This window comes from Sander lucioperca, chromosome 11, assembly GCF_008315115.2.
Source record: "Sander lucioperca isolate FBNREF2018 chromosome 11, SLUC_FBN_1.2, whole genome shotgun sequence".
NCBI lineage: Eukaryota > Metazoa > Chordata > Actinopteri > Perciformes > Percidae > Sander > Sander lucioperca.
Window position 1 is genome coordinate 25,772,267 of NC_050183.1, and position 24,805 is coordinate 25,797,071.

Genomic DNA, 24,805 nt, shown 5'->3' on the forward strand with positions numbered 1-24,805 from the left:
TCAACAAAATAAAATGTGTATAGAAACAACAAGTAAAACGTGTATACCTTCGTCACGTGTCTGCTGTTTTTGGGGAGAGGAAATGCCTCCAGGCTCACACCTGACCCTAATTAGGCCTAATGGAGAGCTCATGTTGCCCAATCTACTTAAATAGCTACACCTACCAACCTTGGTTGGTTGAACAAAATGGCAACGTATGGTGACGAGCCAGTCGACAGCTATTATTATTCATCTTACAACCCTTACACGGGCAGATACCCCCGGCCTAAAGACGCGGGGTGGAAATATAAAAGTTACCTGGCCCACTATGGGGACACTTCGGATGCATTCAACAACCACCAGCGCGCCCAGCTGAAGTCTATCTTATCTCAAATCAATCCCAAACTCACCCCGAGGCTCAGGAAGGCAAACACTAAAGATGTGGCGGTACAGGTCAACCCGAAGAAGGACGCCTCGGTGCAGTGCTCCATCGGCCCGCGGACCCTCCTGGCCATGAAGCGGGACTCCCGGCGCAAAGGAAAGCAGGAGCCCGCATCGCCCAACATCAGTGGCAGCCCTAAGGTCGCTGTACATTACCCCCGCACCCTCGCCCTGTATTCACCGATTGCCTACAGAAGCATTACCTCCTTCCTGGTCAATGACGACGACGACGACAACAATAACAGTAAGGAAGCCTCCTGTGGTGAGTCGCAGAACGGAGAGCCGCCCGACTTCGACGGGAAGAAGAGCGAAGATAACCAGGCTGGTGAGAACGGAAAGACCGCAAAGCTCCCAGACCAGCGCAAAATGCCCAAGTCCAAGAAACAGGTGAAGCGTGACGATGTGCCGCTAACTACAGAGGGGTCAAAGGACAAGGCGCGCGTGCGGTTCCAGGTGAGTTGCATCACGTGCTCAGGTCCCTTACTTCAAGCTGGAGGAAAGTCATTGACTGAGCCCTCTATGCTGCTTCACACACTCTGTCGCTTCTCTGCGTTAGCTCGCTTAGTTATAGTACAGGGGTGGCCAACCAGTTAGGTATAAAGAGCCACAAAAAGAAACGCACCATAGCAAAAAGCCACACAACACATGCACGTCCACACTACAACAGCAACAGTGTCTTCCAGATCTGATGACAGTCATAATATATAGCAGTTTTCATAGTTTTTTTTCTCACTTAGACTGACTCAGTGGGAAACCTGACAGTCTTTGTTATCCACAATCCTTTTCAGGTCTTGCTTGAACTCGGTTGTGGCCACTCAAAGCAACTCTCTCACTCATTTGTCACTAGAGGGGCTTTCAAACACTCAGATTCAGCAGTGAAAGGGTTAACGAGGAAGGTGATCTGTGGCCGCTGTTTTTCCTCAGGTTGCAGAATCTGTCCTCAGAACTCTGCTGCATTATTTTCCATTTTAAAATAATTGGCAAATGTATTGGCAGATGCATTCAAATGTTGTTGTTTTTTTACTTATCTGAAATACTGTGTTTCAGAAAAGTTAAAAACAACAATCAACCAATGACACAGCCCCCAGCCACACAGTAAGAGCCTCACAGGAGCAGGCAAAGAGCCGCATACGGCTCAAGAGCCACAGGTTCGCCACCCCTGTTATAGTACATTAACATTTCTTTTAACCAACATTACTGCTCATGCACCGCCCATAGTAAAAGTTGCCAGTTAGCCTTTTGTCATTCTAACTGCCATCACTTCCTCACTTATGCATGGCTTCTCCTTTCTGCATGTTTACTTGCTGAAATATTGTGAAAAAATAAAATTGCGTTTTCAAAATAACAAAATGCATATGAATTTTAGTCCCCCAGAAAGTAAGTTGACCAGATTTGGGGTTATTTTCAACCGTCAAAATGTTAAGGAAATTTCATCCTAAAATGGGAGTTAATGCGATATTATATGGTTATATGGTTAAATTCAATTTGAACTCACTCCTCAGATGTTGTTCAGGGCCCCTGAAGCTGCCACACAGTGAATAATGAACCATCCTAAGAGTTAAGGATTGGGATACAGACGGTCTTCTGATTCAGATATAGAATCCTTGCCTTCAAATAAAATTCAGTTTGCAATGTATTTTAATGTAATTAGGATAATGTCCTAAACTTGGTCACCAATTAACTGCCAACTCCAGAAGACTGACCAGAATCCCATAAATTCCAGTCTTGATGTTTTGGATAATATCTGCCTTTTTGTAGGTACTGTGTTTACTGTGCAAAATCAGAATTTAGAATAAACAAGACTACATTTATTTAGGATCATGTTGATGATCAGTCAAATGGTAAACATCTGGCTGAATTGTCTGCAAGCTGGGGGGTGAGATAAGCCAAACTGAAATGAGACTTTAAAGATGAACTGAGTTTAAATTGTTTTTACAAGATGTTATCCTTTTATCCATCAGTTTCTGGAACAGAAGTATGGATATTATCACTGCAGAGAATGCAATCTGCGATGGGAAAGTGCCTATGTTTGGTGCGTTCAGGGCACCAACAAGGTGAGTACTGTATTTTTCTATGTGTAAAGCAACCCAAATTCAGTCAAGTAATTTGCCAATAATTGCACCAAATCAGGGGTCAGCACTGTAAAGAGCTAACTATTTTATCTGAATCCTGGACAGATACAATAGGGACATTTTCATCTTGAGGAGAAACTAATGTCCACTTGATTGTATCATATATGTGGCCAGTATTTAAAAATTGACTAGGCCATAGCATGTAACATTTCATGTCGTGTTCCAGGTTTACTTCAAACAGTTCTGTAGGAAATGCCAAAAGGACTTCAACCCATACCGTGTTGAAGACATCACATGTCACGTAAGCCCTTCTCTAACTTGCTCTGTAAATTAAAATGGCCCATGAGCCATGACTTAACCAAAGCCCTCCTTTTCATTTACCCCCCCAGACTTGCAACAAAGCACGCTGTTCCTGTGCAATTACACAACGCCACGTTGACCCCAAGCGGCCCCACAGACAGGACTTGTGCGGCAGGTGCAAAGGCAAGCGGCTGTCCTGCGAAAGCACTTTCAGCTTCAAATACATCATCTAGGAAGCATCTCAGCTGAACTTTGCCCTGTAACAAGAGTACATGTCCTGTGGGGTGCACCTTCAACCCAGTGCCACAATATTTGCAGATGCAAGAGTGGCATTTTGGATGTATATTTGATTCAAAACTTTATTTCATGCCTGTTTTGTGTTGATGAAATTAATGGTAAGCGCCACACAATTTACAATGTAATAAATGGCTACCTTGCACTCTGTACTGTCGCATTCATTTCACTCAAACCACTGTCTACTGAGGTCTTGTCAGTAGTAAATGGTAAAAGTAGTAGTAAATTGAGGCAATTCAACTAAAATACAATATCAATGCTTCAAGTGACCTCAACCTCAGCAACTGTCTGCTGCTGTAGTTGAGGATTAATAGCAGAGGAAAAGGGTTGAGATTTAGGACCGCTCGGCCAGAGTTTGAAGTTCCTTTAGCTGAAGGACTGACACCTGTACACTGACCTGCCCGTGGTAAGGGCCAAGTGAATCCTAAGAATACTAGATTAATTTGTTTCTCAGCTTTTTGCTTACTCATTTGTACCATAATTCTAAGTTCTTCATCTGCGTTCCAGTTCAGATGCTATGTGCCTACATAAGCTAGCTTTGTTTGTGCATAAGGACGGTGTCTTACAATACTGCTAGTTGTGTGAATGCTGACGCATTATCTGATTCTTCCGAATAAGTTTCGGTCACCTACTACGTCTGCATACTTTCAGATACAAAAGCGACTCAAATAATGTTCCGCTCTTGAAGGACATTTGTACTTGTATTCAACTTTTGGTTACACTTTACTTGAAGGTCACTACATAAGAGTGACATGACACTGTCATGAACGTGTCAAACATTTGACATAACACTTCTTTTAGTAAGTGTCATGACAAGTTAGTTAGGGTTCATGTGTCATGACAGTGTCATGACTGTCATGTCACTCTTATGTAGATACCTTCAAGTAAAGTGTTACCCAACTTTTTTCTACCATTTATACTTTTAAAAATATTAAGCTTTTTACATAGACATCAATGGAGCAATCTTCAAATCCTCTTCTTCACTTCGAAATGCTACTCCTCCTCATCCCACATCCTTTCAGCTTTTTGGTATCTTTTACAGTTTTTGTGTTATCACTGTTAAGTTTAGTACTTCTTTCAGGATTTTTATGTGTGACTTAAACTTTTTGTGTGGAGTTTGCATGTTCTTCCAGACTTTCTTTGACATACTATGACTTCTTTATCACTTTTATTTGACATACTATACTATGACTTTTTAATCAGTTTTATTCAACATACTATACTATGACCTTTTTTTAAATAGTATACTGACCTTTTTATTACTTTTTCAACATACTACACTGACTCTTTTCTTTAACATGCTATACTAATATTTCGACATAATGTACTATGACGAAGATTTCTTTTTGGTATTTTAGGCCTTTATTTGATAGGATGCTATACTGACTTATATACTATACTATGAGTTTTTTATGACTTTTCGACATACTATACTATGACTTTTATGACTTTTCGACATACTATACTATGACTTTTTTAATGACTTTTTTGGGCATTTTAGGCCTTATTTGATAGGATGCTATACTGACTTTTTTCGACATACCATTATAACATTTTTTAATTTCTTCGACATACTATACTATGACTTTTTTGTAAATAATCTACTGACTTTTTTATGGCTTTTTCAACCTACTACACTGACTTTTTATGACTTTTTTCGACATACTATACCAGGGGTGGCGAACCTGTGGCTCTTGAGCCGTATGCGGCTCTTTGCCTGCTCCTGTGAGGCTCTTACTGTGTGGCTGGGGGCTGTGTCATTGGTTGATTGTTGTTTTTAACTTTTATGAAACACAGTATTTCAGATAAGTAAAAAAAAAAACAACATTTGAATGCATCTGCCAATACATTTGCCAATTATTTTAAAATGGAAAATAATGCAGCAGAGTTCTGAGGACAGATTCTACAACCTGAGGAAAAACAGCGGCCACAGATCACCTTCCTCGTTAACCCTTTCACTGCTGAATCTGAGTGTTTGAAAGCCCCTCTAGTGACAAATGAGTGAGAGAGTTGCTTTGAGTGGCCACAACCGAGTTCAAGCAAGACCTGAAAAGGATTGTGGATAACAAAGACTGTCAGGTTTCCCACTGAGTCAGTCTAAGTGAGAAAAAAAACTATGAAAACTGCTATATATTATGACTGTCATCAGATCTGGAAGACACTGTTGCTGTTGTAGTGTGGACGTGCATGTGTTGTGTGGCTTTTTGCTATGGTGCGTTTCTTTTTGTGGCTCTTTATACCTAACTGGTTGGCCACCCCTGTACTATACTATGACTTTTTTCGACATACTATACTATGACTTTTTTATGACTTTTTTCAACATACTATACTATGAGTTTTTTTTTAACTTTTTTCGACATACTATACTATGACTTTTTTTCGACATGCTATACTATGACTTTTATGACTTTTCGACATACTATACTATGACTTTTATGACTTTTCGACATACTATACTATGACTTTTATGACTTTTCAACATACTATACTATGACTTTTTTAATGACTTTTTTGGGCATTTTAGGCCTTATTTGATAGGATGCTATACTGACTTTTTTCGACTTACCATAATAAAACTTTTTTTTTAATTTTGTCAACATACTATACTATGACTTTTTTTCTAAATAATCTACTGACTTTTTTATGGCTTTTTCAACCTACTACACTGACTTTTTATCACGTTTTTCAACATACTATACTATGATTAATTTATTAATTTTTCCGACATACTATACTATGACTTTTTTAATGACTTTTTTTGACATACTTTACTATGACTTTTTTATTAGTTTTTTCGACATACTAAATAAACTATGACTTTTTTAATGACTTTTTTCGACATACTATACTATGACGTTTTTCTAAATAATCTACTGACTTTTGTATGGCTTTTTCAACCTACTACACTGACTTTTTTCCACTGTTTTTGACATACTATACTATGACTTTTTTAATAACTTTTTTTCAACATACTATACTATGACTTTTTTCGACGTACTATACTATGACTTTTTTAATAACTTTTTTTCAACATACTATACTATGACTTTTTTCAACATACTATACTATGACTTTTTTTCGACATACTATACTATGACTTTTTATGACCTTTTCAACATACTATACTATGACTTTTTTAATGACTTTTTTGGGGCATTTTAGGCCTTTATTTGATAGGATATTATACTGACTTTTTTCGACATACCGGAATAAACCTTTTTTAAATTTTTTCGACATACTATACTATGACTTTTTTCGAAGTAATCTACTGACTTTTTTATGGCTTTTTCAACCTACTACACTGCCTTTTTATCACTTTTTTCGACATAATATACTATGACTTTTTTATGACTTTTCAACATACTATACTATGACTTTTTTATGACATACTATACTATGACTTTTTATGACCTTTTTGACATGCTATACTATGACTTTTTTAATGACTTTTTTCAACATAATATACTATGACTATTTAGATTTGTTTTGGTATTTTAGGCCTTTCTTTTATAGGATGCTATACTGACCTTTTTCAACATACAATTAATATATATTTAATATACTATACTATGACTTTTTGATGACAATTTTCAACATACTTTACTATTACTTTATCACTTTTTTCAACATACTGTACTATGACTTTTTAAGATTTTTTTTGGCATTTTAGGCCATTATTGCTACATTTAATGCTACACCAGCTTTTTTAGGACTTTTTTTCCGACATACTATGCTATGACTATTTCATCCCTTTTTTTTTATCCAATATACTATGACAACTTTCGACATACTCTACTATCACTATTTTTCTATATCTTTATCACTTTTTTTCAACATCCTATACTATGACATTTTAAGATTTGTTTTGGCATTTTAGGCTTTTATTTGATAGGATGCTATACTGACTTTATTCTAACTTTTTTCGACATACTATACTATGACTTTTTATCCCTTTTTGTCAACATACTTTACTATGACTTTTTAAATTTTTTTTTGGCATTTTAGGCCTTTATTTGATATAATGCTACACCGGCTTTTTTAGGACCTTTTTCCGACATGCTATGACCTTATTCTGTACACTATACTATCACTTTTTTCGACATCAGAATCAGAATATATTTATTGCCAGGTAAGTAGCACTTTGATTGATGATGCATACATAAAAACAATAATATAAGATAAACAAACAATGAAATACAGAAACAAATAAGACATACATACATATGTATAGCTATTTAACATTAAGAAGGAAAAAAGAGGCTGTATGGTTAGTGCAGGATGTACAAAATGTAGAGGGATGTGCAAAAAGATCAAAAATGATATATAGAATGTGCAGAGGACAGGATGTAGGATTAAGGTTCAATGTCAGTGGGGGTCTGGGGCCTTGTTGGTGAGGCTTACGGAAGACACCGTTTTTGTGGCGTGAGGTTTTGGTCCTGATGGGCTGCAGCCTCCTGCCAGAGGGGAGGGGTTCAGACAGTTTGTGTCTGGGGTGAGAGGTATCGGCTACAATCTTTCCTGCCCGCCTCAGCGTCCTGGAGGCGTATAGGTCCTGGAGAGACGGCAGATTGCTGCCAATCACCTTCTCAGCAGAGCGGATGATATGCTGCAGTCTGCCCTTGTCCTTGGCAGTGGCAGCAGCGTACCAGATGGTGATGGAGCAGGTGAGGATGGACTCGATGATGGCTGTATAGAAGTGCACCATTACTATCTTTGACAGGTTGAACTTCTTCAGCTGACGCAGGAAGTACATCCTCTGCTGGGCTTTTTTGATGAGGGAGCAGGTCCTGGTAGATGATGGAGCCCAGGAAGCAGAAGGATGATGGGGGCGGGTGGGGCTGCATCCTTCCTAATGTTCACAACCATCTCCACTGTCTTCAGAACGTTTAGCTCCAAGCTGGAGCTAAATACTATACTATCCTATCATTTCTTACTCTTTATTTTGCATCATTCATCCCTTTCCCACTTTATTTTTTAATATATTTATACTGCTTCAGCTGCTTTCCATGCTTAATCAAGTCTCATTTACAGATCTATACTTAATTCAAACCTTAAAATGTTCCACATCTTTCATTCATTAGGAGTTTTATACATCTTGTAAATTTTCTTTTTTTGAAAATATTGAACACAGCTGATTGAGATGTCCTAATTTGACCCACCTATTTCCCATTTTACCAACTCTTTCACTTACTTTTTCATCCAAATTTAAGCCGTCAATTCAGTTTAGCATCAGCTTTTACAAAAACTTTCATACCATATTAGTATTTTTCGGCTTTTTTAAGACATTCTTATTAATTAGAACCATTTCGATTTATCCCTACAACTTTACCTTCTTACACATTTTAACAAGCAATTCAGTGTAGCAACAAATTAAAATATTCCACTTTTGTTTGATACATTACTGGTTTTATTCAACACTTCGATGACATTCATACTTCTTAAAACCATTCCCACTTTTCCAACTATTCTCACTACTTCACCTTCTTCTTACGCAATTATGCCAGCAATCCAGTTTATCTTTAGAAATGTAGCTTTTCAGCATTCACAAGCATTTTCTGCAGGAAATGCTTTTTCTAGTTGTACTCTAATACTTCCAAACTTTCATAAAACACTTTTTATTCAGGTTTCCACAATGCAATAACTTTAAGACAAAGCTTGTACTGTATGATTAGGCTTTTATTTATCCAGAGAGAAGGCTGGTATGTGAGTGAACAAGAAAAATGTATAATGCACCTCTACATTAAAACATCTTCCAGGTAAATAATATTCATTAAATAATTAAGAACAGCATTCAAATGTACCAGACAAGCAGGAAAAAAAAAGCTCTCTGAGGAATGAGTACAGTGACTGTTACACAATGTGCCATGACAAGATTTTCAGAAAGCATTCAGATAATGGTTAATGTCCTGCAGTCACAGCAGCAAGTAGGGCCATTCTGAAAGCACAGCGCAGCTTCAGTGACGCCCATTTCCCATCTGAAAACGGGGTTGAAATGTATCAGAGGATGAGCGCTGCTTTACAACGTGATCAACCCACATGGACAAAAAAAACAACCTTATCTCCCCTTGATGAGGCTTTAAGCAGAGCCTGTGCTGCTGGGGTGCTATGCTAACAAAAAGATCACAGTGGAGAGAAGGAATGCATATGCCTTGGCTGGATTGGCGTGGTCCAACAGGAGATGGAAGCTACGTTAGATCTCCCATGCCATCACAAAGGCAAGCAGGTGGCTAGTCCCAAACACGTCCTGACACGTCCTGACCCACTTAGCAAGAGCACAACCAACAACCAAGGCAGCCTTTGGGAAATTTTGGAGTTTGTGTGATTGGATGACGAAGGCGAAGCGGATCATTAATGACTCAAATCTGGTCTTGGCTTTCTCTCATCACATTAGCTTTATACATACATCCTATTCGGATGAACAGTGCATTACACAAAAGTACAAGGGAAAAATACTGGTTTTACACTATACATTTTCTAAAATATATACAGAGTAAAATAAGTTATGTTTCCATAATGAGTTGTAGCCAGTCTGCACTTATGTGTGCAATTATATGCATTTGTGTGTGAGTGTATACCAGAATATCCAATATATATCACACAGTCAAGAGTCTCTAAAGGCAGCTACTTATTTGGTTAAAGAGTGAGTTTTGCGTGAAGACCTGTTGAAGGGGACTCTCCTCTCAAAGCAGATCAATAAACAGATATATATTTCTCTTTTTACACTCCCTGAAGGCAAACGTCTCCCACAAGGTTACAATTACGTGTTAAATATCCTAAAATTTACAACCTAGGATGTTAGCTCTAATAAAAAATACATTTCTCAAAAAAATATTCTTGCAGTGCTTTTCTCTTTCAAGCATGCTTTTGAAAACTTTTTAAACAAGATTTTTCTGTGTTTGCTTATGAATCGTAACGGTGTGTCCTCACACATACGACACCTCCTCTGGACTGTCTTACATGCTTCAATACCCTCTTCCGGCTCGGGCCACCCGAGGAGGCCACCGGTCAGTATGATCCAGCAAAAACAAAAACAAAAAAAAAGAAAGAAAAAAAGTAATCATCCCACTCCGTCCTCTTATTCTTTCCCAGACACACCATCAAACGACTTATTGCAACTGAATTTTGCAAGTTGGCTTAGTCTGGGAAAAGAAAACAATTTAAGCATTCATACATGTAATAATATATATTAAGAGTCACAGTTATTCCCACACATCCTTTAGCCCTTTATAGGTGGAGTCTCTCGTCCTCCTCTAAAGCCCCTCACTGTCTACCCTCTCTCTACAGCTGAGGTGAGGTCTGTGTAGAGCAAGGGGGGGGGGGGGGTATATTTGTCCAGTCTAGTCCAGGCTTGCAGCCTGCAGTACCACAGGTTCACAATCCAGTGCTAACCATGGTGGTGAGGGGATGGCAGGCCTGCGCCTGACTCAGAGCCTCGTGGATCTGCAGGTTGAGCTCCATGAGGCGGGTGCTAGCCTGAGACAGGTCCCTGCTGGGGCCCACCACCGCCAGGCAGCCCGTCTGGCCCAGCGTCTGGTGACGGAAGTAGATGTGCAGAAGGGTCTGGACTGCATTGTCTGTCTCGTTGCCAAAGATGTCATTGGGCCACAAAGACCTGTAGATAAGGAGGGGGAGTGTGTGAGAGCACATGCAGAGAAAACTTTGAACAAAAGACATTTCTAGCAGTGGGATGAACACAATTGGTTTTATTGCATTTGAAGCATTCTTGTTCTGTTTGTGCACACCATGTGCCTCGTTTTAGATCAGCCCAGCATCCATTGCAGTTTTTGGTAAAACCAGGTCAGAGCAGAAATACACCTACTTCATTGCGAATTTTGGATCTCAAGGAAAACAGTCAAACTCACTGGAAAAGGTGCAACTGCTACCAACATTTCCTAACAGTATATCAATAAAGTGCATCTGACTTGGGAGCATTGCGACTGCAATGACAGTAGGTTTTTGTCTTGAGTTGGCCAATGACAGTCATGCTGGCTATTTGGCTGATTGACAGCAGCTGATGATGGAGTTGCCTCATGACATTTTAATTCATTTAATTGAAAAAATGTAAATGTAACGAAGCACCTCTGTGACATCTAAAGGATGCTGCTAGCACTTCTGCTTGTCAAGACTTCAAAAGCAGTGCAGTGTTTTCAACTCTACAAGGCAGTGTGAACCTAACACGATTATTTTCATTATCAACTAGTCTAACATTTAATTGTTTAAGCAATTAAAGCTATACAAACTCAAATGCATTCAAACTGCAATGATATGCATTAGATTCTAATGAAGGAGAGTGAGCACATTTCAAACGTTATGGCACCATGACTTGATTCCTTGACATGATTAGTCCTTACCTAATAATTGTCTTTGATTAGGGTTTTTTTGGGTTGGTTGGCTTAATCAATTTATCGACTTTTCGTATTAGCACAACAAGTCTGTTTGTGTCTGTGTTGTGGAATTATATTGCTCATCTTACCTAAAGATTTTGACCTGTGTGAGGGCTGAGCTGAAGTCTCTTGCTCTCAGAGTTTCAACCAGTGATTGGATGGCCGTCTCTGTGTTGGTCTGGGAAGTGTCTGACATACACACATCCTCCTGAGCATCATTTCCTGTTTCTGCCTCCTTCAAACAGCTCTCAAGGATAGTGAGTTCTTCAGACATGTTGGTCACCTTAGAAACAGAGACATAAACACATTCATTTCATTGTACTGCATATTACAGCACGCATTTGCAAAATCTTCGCAAGGTCAGCAAAATAAACCTATTGAATAAATATTAACTGGAAATGCTGACTCTATCACTCCATATTATAAATAATCTAGTTGCATTAAGTACTAATCAAATTAAAGCTCCAGCAAGATGCAGGGATGGACTGCAGTACACATCCAACAACGAATGCTTTAACGTTAAAAGAAGAACCTGCCCTGCCTGTATTTTACAATACAACTATGGAAAAGGAGACAATGTTCTTACAGCACGACGTAATATAATGCAATTTGTCTGTTCTTAATTCTCTGGGAAAGATGCAAGCTGCCACAGCGCCACAGTCACTTTCTAAGGCAAACATTGAACTCCAACTACATGCAAAGTGCATTTCAGACATCTTTTATGATTTAAATGTGTCAGAAACATAAACAACAAACATATTCATACACATCAGTCATATTTTGAAGCAGTCAGCAGTCAACAACCAATTCAATATAGGTTCCATCTCACCTCTGCCTCTCTCTTGATGACGTCCACCCTGCTGATGAGCTTACAGTAGGCCTGGAAGAGCAGCAGCAGCTGGAAGTGCAACTTATAGAGCCTGCGACATAACTCCAGCTCCTACAGAGACAGAAACATAAAAGAGTCACATGCTGCCATAATGGTCTAGCTTGCACTTAAAGTACTCTGATGATCATATGATTAGACGGATGGGTATCCTGGGTTAGAAACGTGGGAGTAGATGAAAGGGTTAACATGGCCTAGAGCAAAGTGCCATCCGGTTTGGGCCAGGGAGCAAGAGGTGAGTCTACCACTAGTAGAATTAGTCATGAGATCTCAATTAGAAAACTATCCATCACCACCTCCTGTGACACTCCCTACGGACCACTGTCACAAGTATGGCTGACTAGATGAATGACCTGAAGGAGCGGGTTAATTACTGAAAGTTCAGACCCTAATTCAGGAAAACATGGAGGGAGGAAAAAAAGGTAATTTGAACAGATATGGGAATGGAACAATACACATGCAAAATGAAAGTTATCTAATCCTGACAACAATATGATCTCTCCACCCATCCTCTACCACTGACAATGCAGGCATCCCCTCTGAAATCATCAGTAACTCTACACTGTTGAGACATCTTCACGTATCTATAGACAGAGTGTGCAGTGTGCAGTACGAAGCGGTTTGATTATTGATTATCCAGGCTGGATGTAGCAACAGAAAAAAACATATGTTGCCATACAGGATAACAGTAAATTATGATTGGGTGGATGGGAGAGTTGAGCTGGGTTACATGACTGATCAAGACAGAGACAGAGATACAGAGGTGGGTGGGGGTGGTGACAGAGCAGTGTGTGGTTGCCAACAGCGCAGGTATGGAGGGAGAGAGGGAGAGAGAGACAGAGAGAGAGAGAGAGAGAGACAGAGAGAGAGAGAGAGAGAGAGAGAGAGAGAGAGAGAGAGAGAGAGAGAGACAGAGAGAGAGAGAGAGAGACAGAGAGAGACAGAGAGACAGAGAGAGAGAGAGAGAGAGAGAGAGAGAGAGAGAGAGAGAGAGAGAGAGAGAGAGAGATAGGAGTGATGAGAGTCAGTGTTTTGTCTGGATGTCATGATTATTAAGAGTCTATAATATGAGAACCACTTACTGCTAGATTTTCCATTTGCTAAGCAAGAAGGTGAGCAGGTCACACAAAAAACAACAAACAAAACAGAAGGAGAGAAAGACCAAGAATTAGTGAGCTTTAACATGGCAGCTGAGACACAGTGACCTGACAGGCAAGGAGCGTTGGTTTATCATCTTCCCTTCATACAGGTCAGTGATAGCTCAGTGCCGAAACAGCTATAAGCTCACTTCAGCAGTAACAGAAACCTTTATTCTGAAGGGCTGAATAACAGCATGTATGCTGAGAAAAGATATGATAGAAGCTACAGAAGGAGAGTGGTGTAAAATACAAAACAGAGCCAGCTCTCAACCTTACAGTGGTACAACTACACCACATCAGTTTTAACCTAAGACAGCATTTGTGTGGTGCCAGGCTAAGAGGGAAGTTGTGAGCATCAAGTCGGCAGATCTGTGTAAGACGCTCAAGCTACAAGTCAAAATGTCAACAACTGTAGGATGTGAGGTGAGACCATGCACAATCTCCATGAAACTGAGGACAATCAAGCTAAAAGTGGAAAAACCTGTATGTCTGTCATGAAATCCTCATCTCTCAAATTCTATTTGAGATATATATGTTTGTATATACACTCACCTAAAGGATTATTAGGAACACCATACTAATACCGTGTTTGACCCCCTTTCGCTTTCAGAACTGCCTTAATTCTTTGTAGCACTGATTCAACAAGGTGCTGGAAGCATTCTTTAGAAATGTTGGTCCAAATTGATAGGATAGCATCCCCCACACCATTACACCACGACGGATCCATGTTCTCATTCTGTTTACGCCAAATTCTAACTCTACCATCTGAATGTCTCACCAGAAATCGAGACTCATCAGACCAGGCAACATTTTTCCAGTCTTCAACTGTCCAATTTTTGTGAGCTCGTGCAAATTGTAGCCTCATTTTCCTATTTTTAGTGGAGATGAGTGGTACCTGGTGGGGTCTTCTGCTGGTGTATCCCATCCGCCTCAAGGTTGTTCATGTTGTGACTTCACAAATGCTTTGCTGCATACCTCGGTTGTAACGAGTGGTTATTTGAGTCAAAGTTGATCTTCTATCAGCTTGAATCACTCGGCCCATTCTCCTCTGACCTCTAGCATCAACAAGGCATTTTCACCCACAGGACTGCAGCATACTGGATGTTTTTCCTTTTTCAGACCATTCTTTGTAAACCCTAGAAATGGTTGTGCGTGTAAATCCCAGTAACTGAGCAGATTGTGAAATACTCAGACCAGCCCGTCTGGCACCAACAACCATGCCACACTCAAAGTTGCTTTAGATCACCTTTCTTTCCCATTCTGACATTCAGTTTGGAGTTCAGGAGATTGTCTTGACTAGGACCACACCCTAAATGCATTGAAGCAGCTGCCACGTGATTGGTTGATTAGATAATTGCATTAGCAAGAAATTTAACAGGTATTCCTAATAATCCTTTAGGTGAGTGTATATGACTGCCAAGTGAATATTTGTCACAAAATTGTATCACAAATCTTAAGTACAAGAATTGTACAATATTTGCTGTATATGAAAGACAAAAAGATCCCACATTATCCTTTAAAGTCTAACTGAAATCACGTTCAGTCATTGCTTTTTGTAGTCAAAACTAATGTCATGTTTTTTTTTTATTAATTGTCAATTTTTTTTATTATCAAAAAGAGTGCCTCAGGTGCTTTTTAAGTCTGCCAACCAATACCATGGACTTCCATTAAAAGTAAGATGGACAGTCCTTGTTTTTATTTTTACTCGACTACTTGGATCGATCCTTTAAGAGCACCTGACTTTTTATTTAATCACCAAAACCAAGTTTCTTGACCCAGGGTAGCACTCCCTATTTGTCGAGGTCTTTGGGAAAAGATTAGAAAAGCTCCTTTTCCTCTCAGTGGATGGAGGGGCATGTTGGCGTTTGTATTTGATTGACAGCAGCTGAGCCCCGACAGGGGAATGAGAGTCTAAGTACACAACATTCCCTGTCATTGGCAGACAGTGTGTTGTTAGTGGTATTGAAGAGTAAGGACTATACCAGCATCTAAATGGACGGAAGTGACATGCAGGTACATTTACATGCTGTTTAATGTGCTGCTGAGCAGCTTTTAGCCATCTAGCCAGCAAACTGATGTTAGCAGTGCAGGACAGGACACATGTTCATGTTTGTGAGTCAGATAAGGAGATTTAAGCAGGAAAGCTAATGTGGTTGTTGTTCAGACAGTGGCTCTCGTGTTGTGTAGCAGGCTGCTGTCTGGCTCATTGTGAACGTCTGCTCTGCCGATGATGAAACCTGAAGTTACTGCTTTATGCAAATATATATAAAATGAAGCCATTTGATTTTCTGTATAAAAATCCATCTACCTAGACGAAGAACTAATGGTATTCCGAAAAATAAATACAAAAATAGGGGACGTCATCACGAAACCAAAAAATAATTAAAATACATTTCTCCCTTTTGGTTTGTGTTTTTTTTCTTAAAAGGAGAACACAGGACAGGTGATTGACACAGCAGATAGCCTATCTACGCTTTAGCAGACAAAAAATGTTCTTAAGTCTTAATGCAGATACCTCACTGGTTACAAAATCCATCCATTCATCATAAAGTTGCAGTCTTTAACGATTTACTGGATTCCTATTGATCGACACAAATTACAAGTAACATTCCCAGCCATCAAAACAATCAAACCATCAAACAAGTATGTAAGTGTTCATTCCTACCTGTGCATGAGTATTGGGACGTTGGCTGCTGTCTTTGTCCCCAAATGTTTTCCTGCAGTTCTCCAGCCACTACCGGGTTGGGAGGACAGGAATTGGTGAGAGACATAAAATACATAAGGATTAGGGAAGGGAAAGGAATATTGTAAGAGGCAAAATAAGAGCTTTTTTTCTCCCTTGGATGGCTGCATCTACATTTGTGTACGTATATAATAAAGGTTGGTCAGGGAGGAGATCTAATAAGAGTGTTGTACTTAACCAATTAAAGGAGGCCTGTTCCAGAGCACGGGATAGTATCTTGCCCTCCAGGGACCATTGCCGTCTCATTCAATTAGCGCCCCTGCATCCCAGAACCCTCTGCAATCTCATCTCTTCTCTTCATTCCCCTCCCCCTTCATTCCTCCTCCCACCCCTCACAGCTTCTTCGACATGGCCTTCTATAACTGATTTAGGAGCGCTGAGAGTTATTTTTATCCCTTCAGCAGGGGATGTCACTAGTGATGCAGACACTAACGGCAGCTAAATCTACTCATACCCAACACTGATTCAATGTCTGTCCTGCTGATGAGACAAACTGGGGCTTATCTTGTACAGTATCAGCTATTTGTCTCAATGTCCTCTTGGCATTTCCATGGTGAGATGGCATAGGGATAAAGGGCAATTCACACACACTTCCTAACCCATCTCTCTTATGAGAGGCAATTGTGAGATAGTTCCTTAAGAGTCACACACACACACACACACACACACACAGCGACTTAAACTGCAGCTGTGGCAGTCTTAAGAATCACGGAGGCCACGTGTCCTGAGGGAAAAAGGTTCAAAGACAATGGGAAATTAGATGAGTGTGGAAGATATGTGGTGACTTACAAGCTCTGCTGCCTCTCTCTTGGCGTTGTAGGTGTCCAGGTGTTCCTGCAACTCCAGCACACTAAACTTCAGAGTCTCCAACAGTCCACAAGAGACCAGCTACAACAGCAAGACATGACACCACATACATTAACCCACAACACCACCCAATACATAAACAGTACATGACAGGAAACTATCTACAGCAGGACACACATACACATTAAGGAGTAGGCATAACATGCAGCACTATTTTTTTCTTCAAAATAATAGGTACATTACTGCAACCACATTGTTTTTTAGCTCTTATTAGTTTTGTCAAAATGAGTTCAGACAACCATGCAGAACAGCCTCACCGTCTCTGCATCCAGCAGCACAGTGGGGCATTGGGAGTGAGACGTCATGACTTCCAGGGAGCTGAGGAACTGATTACCCATTCTTTGGAGCCTTTCCCCGAGAAAGCGTACAGATCCATGCGTAATGGAGCCAAATTTCCTCTGAATGCTCTGTATTAAACAAGGGTGTGGAATAAAAAAAAAAAGGAAATAAAAAATCTTGCTAAGAATGCTCACAAGTAAACAACTGATCGTAGATGCCACAGATAAAGTGCAGCCCTGCTAACTATCCAAGAAAAAAGGCATTTACCTGAAAGAGTCTGGAGAACACGTGGAACGTGTAAACAGCAGAGGAACCATCTGTATCTGACAACATCTGGTTGACATGGCAACGCCAAGCATCTTCCTCATTGTCATAGGCAACAGGCTGGAATGCTGCCAGGATAGCAGAGAGGAAGGGTGAAGGGGGCGGAGAGGCCTGAATCTCTGGGAAGCAGTCTGCGTCACCTTCATCTTGACTGAAACACACACGAGGGCCAATAAGCAACAATCCGACATGTTCTACACTCCCCTCAGTCTTTACTGAAGGACAAATGTAAACACACACACACACACACACACTCATCCTCACTCGCTGCAAGTAAACAACCTCACATAGCTGCATCTCTGCCTCCCTCACTGCAGATTTTGCTGCAGTATATTGAGAGCTCTGAACTACTGCAGTGCACTAGCACAATAACATATGCTATTAGCGTTTTAGCATGATCCAATCATCCTTCTCACACACACACACACACACACACACACACACACACACACACACACACACACACACACACACACACACACACACACACAGAGATACTCACAGGCCTGTAGGACCAAACAGCCTGAAGAAGCAGACAGAATATAAGTATCTAAAGCCTGCGCTGCCAAGCGCTGTAGCGGACACAGTCTCTGTCCTCATCCTCACCCCAACTATTGCTTCTATTTTCTCTTTCCCTTACTCTCTCCCCTTGTCTGCAGCTCGACTGTGCTGCAACTGCTAACAGCACTAGCGCACTGCACTCCCATCCCACACAGGACTGCAGAGCGCTCTATACGAGCTAGGCTTCTACACAAACCGACACATACACACACTTCTGCAAAACAGAGCCAGCTCTCAACCTTACAGTGGTACAACGTTGCTGAGTTGTTTTTGTCTTGCTCTCTCCCACATACATAAATCCTCATACATAGAAAAACACTCAGCTGGTTAGTGTCCCGCTGTTTTCAGACAATCACTCAGAGTGCACCCCACTGACACGCTTGCCAATCAATCATGCGTGGCTAAGCTAAGCGAAAGACCTTCAATATAGTGATGTATGCTAGTAAGAGGCTAAGTGACTGTGTGTGTGTGTGTGTGTGTGTGTGTGTGTGAGTGTTAGCGTGTCTGCGTATTTGTTCAGTGTAGTTTAAACGCTGAATTTACAGCTGTCCTCCAGCCAGAATTGGCCCACCTTGAAAAGGGAATGTTTAAATGTGGATTGGAGCCAGCAGCCTACCCTGGCCCACCTTCATAGTTCCAGCTCACATGGTAGCCATGCCAGGAAGAAATTACCCGTCAATTATACATCTCAAAAGTATTCATCTTACAGAGGCTAGTCTAGCCACATACAGTAATGCATATGCCTTCATAAGCAGCCATACCCAAACTATTGTTTTACCAACTGATAGGACTTTTTATCACAATAAAAACATAAAAAAATGAGAATTCAAAAGCTTGCCACTATAATTAAAAATTAAGAAATGAAAGCTGTACTGCATCGTAATAGTGTTGACATTGCTTTCTTACAAACCCTAATTCCAATGAAGTTGGGACATTGTGTAAAACGTAAATAAAAACAGAATACAATGATTTGCAAATCCTTTTCAACCTATATTCAATTGAATACACTACAAAGACAAGATATGTAATGTTCAAACTGATAAACTTTATCGTTTCTTTTTGCAAATATTCACTCATTTTGAATATGATGCCTGCAACACGTTCCAAAAAAGCTGGGACTATTCAGCATTCTCTTTTACATCACTGTACATGGTTTTTTAGTACCTCTAGTATGTAACGACATCTTTCCCATTTGTCCCCGCATCTAAATTGTTTTACAAAGTAAATCTTTGAAGATATATATGTATGCCCAAAGCATATGCATTTAAAACTGTTCCATTTATGATTGGCAGTACATAACTGTTTTTGGTGGGTCTCAGCAGTCCAAAAGTGTGATCAAAAACCCATAGACCAGTATTTATTTGTCAATTAGGTTACAGATATGATAATGTTTGATGGTCTTGATCCAAAACAATCCACCTACCTGGACATGCCAGAGAAATCCGCCTCCTCCTCCTCACAGCGCTCATCCAGCTCCTTCAGGGCCTGTGTCACATCGTCCTCCCAGCCAGAGCCACAGGTGCTGTCTGGGTCTGGGTCTGGATCTGGCTTTGTCTCTGGTGGCATGGGCAGGGGCAGAGATATAGGCAGGACTGTTGGGGATTCTTCCTCACAGAGAGACCCCGGTGGAGTGTCTATGGCCGGCGGGGGAGGGGGGGCTGGGTCCAGGTCTTCCTGAGGGTCCTGGGTCTCCTGGGGTTCCTGAGCATCCTGAGGGTCCTGCGAGTCTGGGAGGTCACACAGCTCTGATGGGTCAGAGGGCAAAGGGGGAACGCTGCAAAACCCCGTGTCCTCACTCACACTGCTGCTCATCTCGTCCGCTGCAGTCATGCTTACAGCATCCTGTAACACAAACCAGAAGGGGGGGGGGGCTCAGGTGCAGTTTGGCAGATGATACCACATAAAAAACACATTGTACATTAAATTCCCCCCCCCCGACCCAAAACCATTGATTGAGGATTGCCAGGTTATTAAGACAACGGCAGCTCTTCATATAATTTCGAGAACATAGATTCACTGCTGAGCCTCTATTATAGGTTGGATTAAGACTGCTATAGCCTATACTTAAGAACACACATTAGTTTCCATTATACAAGAGGGACTTAAAGTCAGCACTTTTTACGAGGTTCACTTCCTTGGAGATTGCTCTTTATGTCACTCTATAAGCTAAACGTGTCTCATTAGAAATAAAAGAAAAAGAAAAGAATCAATAAACAGAAGCCAATATCAATCTATCACAGGAATACCATTAAAAACTTGACCTCAATGCTAATAAAACAGTAGCATCCCGGTGAAACGCCAGACAGCGGATAAATGAGATGTACTGTATACGCTCCGACGCGTTACATTTGTATAGACAGATTTATGACCTGCACTCTATAACTACACATTAATGATGAACTGTATTAGTGACATAAATTCCCTAAACAACACTAATCAACAGTGGGCACACACTAAGTGAGAGAACAGTTTCAAAATCCACAACTTAATATATGTATAGTTGATTACATTAGCACAAAAAACAGTTACAGTGTCTGACTCTGACACTGGAAACTCCAAATAAATTCCATATGCAAAGTAACCATATTGATGTACCGTAAAGCACGTACATGGAGGAGGGATATCTTGGCAGATGGTTCAGAGAAAGGTTTCTAATTAAGAGCATTTGTTTTTCTTCCCTTGTTTTTTTGTTCTATTTAAAAGTCTAATGCATTAAGAAAACTGTGTGTGGCAGACAGCCAGTATATCACAGAGGCAGCAGCTATATTACAGAAAGCTTTTAGAAGTGGTCGTAACCATCCTGGAGGGAATGAGTAAGAGTATTGATGGTTTTATCTAGGACTCATTACACTAAGAGCTGGGGCTGTGATGGGGGAGATGTCCTTGGCATGATATTGAGACCATTGGCTGGATCGAGATCCTAGAAACTTGCATTCAGTTCTGTGTATAAAGCATCGTCACTTAGTTGTAGGAACACCTAATTAACATAAATATGTATGAGCTAAGACTATGAGCTAAGAAAAAATATTGGGCCATTTGACTTAAACTTCTGCAATACCCACACTGTGTGCAAATGCAAATAAGGACAACATAATATACTCACCATTGTTAGTATAAGTGATAAACGTCAGTAGCAGTAAACAGCAAAGCTGCTCATCACAAGACAGGCTATGGCATGTTAATATGGTAGCAAATTGAAGGGGTTTAATTGACTAGAGCCCCACTGGTTATCAGTTAAAGGTGCTGTAGGTAGGATTGTGAAGATCCAGCACTTAGCCAAAAAATTTTTAACATCAACAACTTCTCAGTCCCTCCCCCCTTTCCGCTAAAGCCCAAAACTGTCTCCTATACTCCTCCCCCCACAAGGGAGAATGAATGCGTGTGCATGAGCAGTGATTGACACGCAGTTAGACACCCCCCCCTGGCCTTGATTGGTGCATCTGAACAGGGAGCTGTGGATTTTTGCAAATCTCACTACAGGCTGTAGGTGGTGCCAGAGGAGCCAGATTTTCTCTTTTAAATGACCTGCTTCATGTAGTTCTACTGGAACATACGGTCAGTGGTCAGTTTCAGCAAATATGACAGAAAGTTAGTTTTATAAGTCTTACCTACTGCACCGTTAACTCTATTTTTAAAGTGAACACACCACTTGTAATGGACTTATACTCACACATGCTTCTGCCGTAGATAAAGGAGCTGGTGTCCATTTCACAAGTTTTTAATGGAGAATTTAGTTGGAATGGTCAGTTGCTGTGTTATTGGAGGTGAGCAGTGACAGCCAGCCTGAGGTGAGCTTTTGTTTTTATCTCCCGCCAAATCACACAAGCCCCGCCACTTACATATTGACCACATATAAAAAGGAGCAAGAGCTAGCCTTCAGCACCTATACCCAGAGCAAAGCAACAAAGCAAGCGACGGTAGAAGGAGTCAGAAGCAGCAAAAGCAGCACACAATGTCTTCACCCGACAGCAGGCAGACGCGGTTAAAGAACCAGCACTTTCACACCCATCCAAACCTCCATGAAGGTAGCTGATCCACTGTCTCAATGACAGACAAGCCAGAAGTACAGCTAAAGCAAATTAAGGTTGAACAGAAAGAAAAAGGGAAGCTAGAAAGCACCCGAGCACCACAGTTTATTGCTGCCCCTGATAGATCGCACCTCAGGCAGCTGGCTGCTGTTGCTGTCTGAGTGGGCCATCTCCAGAATGGGGCTATCCAGTCGAGGAAGGGAAGGTAGAGAGGGCAGGACAGTTGCCTCCTCTGTCAGGGCACTGCTGGATGATTCTTGAGACTGCTGCAAGGAGTCCACATGGTTGGATGCGGTGTCGTCTGTAGCAGAGTCACTGTTAAGCTGGAGAAGAATAACATCAGGACAGGTTAGGTCCTTCTGTTAAGAAACAGTATAAACACAATACAGACTTATTATATTTCATCTGGTTTGATGCAAACCTTTTCAAAAAGTACACTAAGTGCTAAAATCGTCAATATGTCAACACAGTCTAAATTTCTAAAGATTGTTAATTGAGTATAATCTAAGTAAGCATTCTGCTGCCATGCCAAATAGATCCTTCACTAAACCTTAAAGCACTTTTACTTATTGTTAACACTCTACATGACCTTACTGTGGGGTGCAACATACTTGGATAATGTGCTGGGTTTCATATGTTAATATTAATATATAAGAAGCTTTTATTATTTACCAGAGCTTGTGATCAGTTTAGAATGAATTAGTCACTTTGTTCATTATGTTTAACTTGTAGAGTTACTTCAATACCGTATTCGTTTTAACATTTAAATGGTTTGTGTTGCTTATTTTTTTTGCAGTTGAACAAAAAAATGACAGTACCCATGTTTCTGTATCAAGCAGAGCATGACATTTAGTCATTTTAGTCTTCCATTTAATTGATCCAGCACAAAAGGTAAGTTCATGCCAACATCAATAACAGTTATATATTACCCTGAACTATTTCAACATTCTGTTTAAACGCACACATAAATGTTGCATGCTCATTCTTCTAGTGGTAAGGAGTAATACTGGATGACTACAAACATTTTTGGGGCAAATATCCACTAGAGGCAAAAGCTCATTCTCTCACCGTGCACTACGAAGATCAAGAAGAGCAGAAGAAGAGAGAAAGAAGCCCAATTAGACTGAGGTAAAGCATTTCTAATAATAGCATTATTATTGGCAGCTTTGGATAAGACCTTGCTTGCGAAGCAAAACAAAGCAAAGGAGAGTTAGAGACAAGAGGCCAAAAAAATGCAAAGAAACATGCTGTTATTTTAAATTCTAAAACTTGTCATATTTTATACTTGAATTACATTAAAGGAATTTTATTCAATTCTAATATTGTAAATCTTCTCTTCTCCTCATGTTAATAAAACTGTCAATGGTCAGTGATTTACCTTGAGTCAATGCAAACTGAACCAATTTATCTGAGTTTTCCTTAAGTATACTTACCTATCAGGAAAAATAAGACTATGAGAAAGCATAATAGCATTAATCTAGCAGTCAGAGGAAGAGGGGGGGGGGGCATCTACCACCAGCGAAGAAGCAAGCATCTAGCCCCTGTCCACATTGGCAGCAGGTCCAGCTCAGTACGCACACACACACACGCACACCATGCCAGCGGGCTGTGTGAGGAGCATGGTGGGTTGGAGGGGGGGGGGACCCTAACTAGAGTGAGACTTACAAGGCCAGAGCGGATGAGAATCTGGCTAGCGCTCAGTACCTCCTCCTCTGACGATTCATCCGTGTCCTCATGGTTGGTGAGGTTGAGGCTTGGCGTGCTGCCTGCGTACTGGCACTCCTGCAAAGACGGTGTGTCCCCTTTGTCCATGCTCTCCAGGGAGCGACGGCGCACCCCCCAGTTGAAGTTGTCCATGCTCTCCCCCTGCAGGACAACCAAGACAACAGCAGTGAGACACAGTGCACACAATAGGAGGCACTGGGGAAGATTTTACAACACAAGGAAAAAAAGCACAAGACAAACACATCAAGAACATTAACATTCCACAACTTATTAAAAAAAACTAAACAAATACATAAATGCATGATTGAGTGAGATGATTTTCCTCTACATTTTTGGATGGTAAATGATTCAATGTTCTAAAACTTTATAAAAAAGGGTTCACAACGACAGTAGCCACAATTTCAAATCAAGAGCACTACAGCACTTTGTTTGGTGACAACTTGGAGAGACACCAGGGGCCCTGCAGAGAATGCCATCTCTAAAAAGCTTTCTGTCCCAAAGACTTACCTGCAACTCCTTGTGGCAAGAGAAGAGAAGGAATAAGTGTGTTAGTAGACTTAAGACAGTTACAAAGCACAGAAAGGTTTCTACTACAACAGTCAAGACAAATAAGACGCAAGATGGACAAACATTAATTAATCATTAATGTTGTTAATCAGAAATAACACAACTAAATACAGTATGGTCAAAAGCAGTGATGAAAAGTAACTGAACTGAATATGCAAGTACTTGAGTGAAAGTGAAGATTTTGTGAAGGGTCCCTGCACTCTATTTAAGTGGATT

The 24,805-nt window shown here is 40.6% G+C and overlaps 2 protein-coding genes across 20 annotated transcripts in view; one reads left to right on the forward strand and one right to left on the reverse strand.

Annotated features, from left to right (window-relative positions):
• Nucleotides 1-151: 151 nt before the first annotated feature.
• zar1 (zygote arrest 1) lies at nucleotides 152-3,236 on the forward strand. The gene is made up of 4 exons (XM_031311958.2): nucleotides 152-873; nucleotides 2,382-2,474; nucleotides 2,719-2,793; nucleotides 2,882-3,236. The coding sequence occupies exons 1-4, from the start codon at nucleotides 187-189 to the stop codon at nucleotides 3,023-3,025; spliced, it is 999 nt and encodes a 332-aa protein (XP_031167818.1). The 5' UTR covers nucleotides 152-186; the 3' UTR covers nucleotides 3,026-3,236.
• A 5,508-nt stretch (nucleotides 3,237-8,744) lies between these two features.
• fryl (furry homolog, like) overlaps nucleotides 8,745-24,805 on the reverse strand; it is a 72,833-nt gene continuing 56,772 nt past the window's right edge. For 8 of the 19 annotated variants that reach the window (XM_036006913.1, XM_036006899.1, XM_036006910.1 and 5 more), the window contains 12 exons: nucleotides 24,530-24,538; nucleotides 23,963-24,163; nucleotides 22,429-22,620; nucleotides 19,693-20,111; nucleotides 17,652-17,859; nucleotides 17,363-17,512; nucleotides 17,028-17,126; nucleotides 16,161-16,229; nucleotides 13,439-13,456; nucleotides 12,300-12,410; nucleotides 11,560-11,753; nucleotides 8,745-10,698 (listed from right to left, as the gene is read on the reverse strand). In XM_036006913.1, the coding sequence (XP_035862806.1) occupies nucleotides 10,458-10,698; nucleotides 11,560-11,753; nucleotides 12,300-12,410; nucleotides 13,439-13,456; nucleotides 16,161-16,229; nucleotides 17,028-17,126; nucleotides 17,363-17,512; nucleotides 17,652-17,859; nucleotides 19,693-20,111; nucleotides 22,429-22,620; nucleotides 23,963-24,163; nucleotides 24,530-24,538 (1,911 nt within the window). In that variant the 3' untranslated portion in view covers nucleotides 8,745-10,457. Of the gene's footprint in view, nucleotides 10,699-11,559; nucleotides 11,754-12,299; nucleotides 12,411-13,438; nucleotides 13,457-16,160; nucleotides 16,230-17,027; nucleotides 17,127-17,362; nucleotides 17,513-17,651; nucleotides 17,860-19,692; nucleotides 20,112-22,428; nucleotides 22,621-23,365; nucleotides 23,372-23,962; nucleotides 24,170-24,529; nucleotides 24,539-24,805 lie in introns of all 19 variants that reach the window. The other 11 variants (XM_031311968.2, XM_036006906.1, XM_036006900.1 and 8 more) reach the window with 7 other exon arrangements.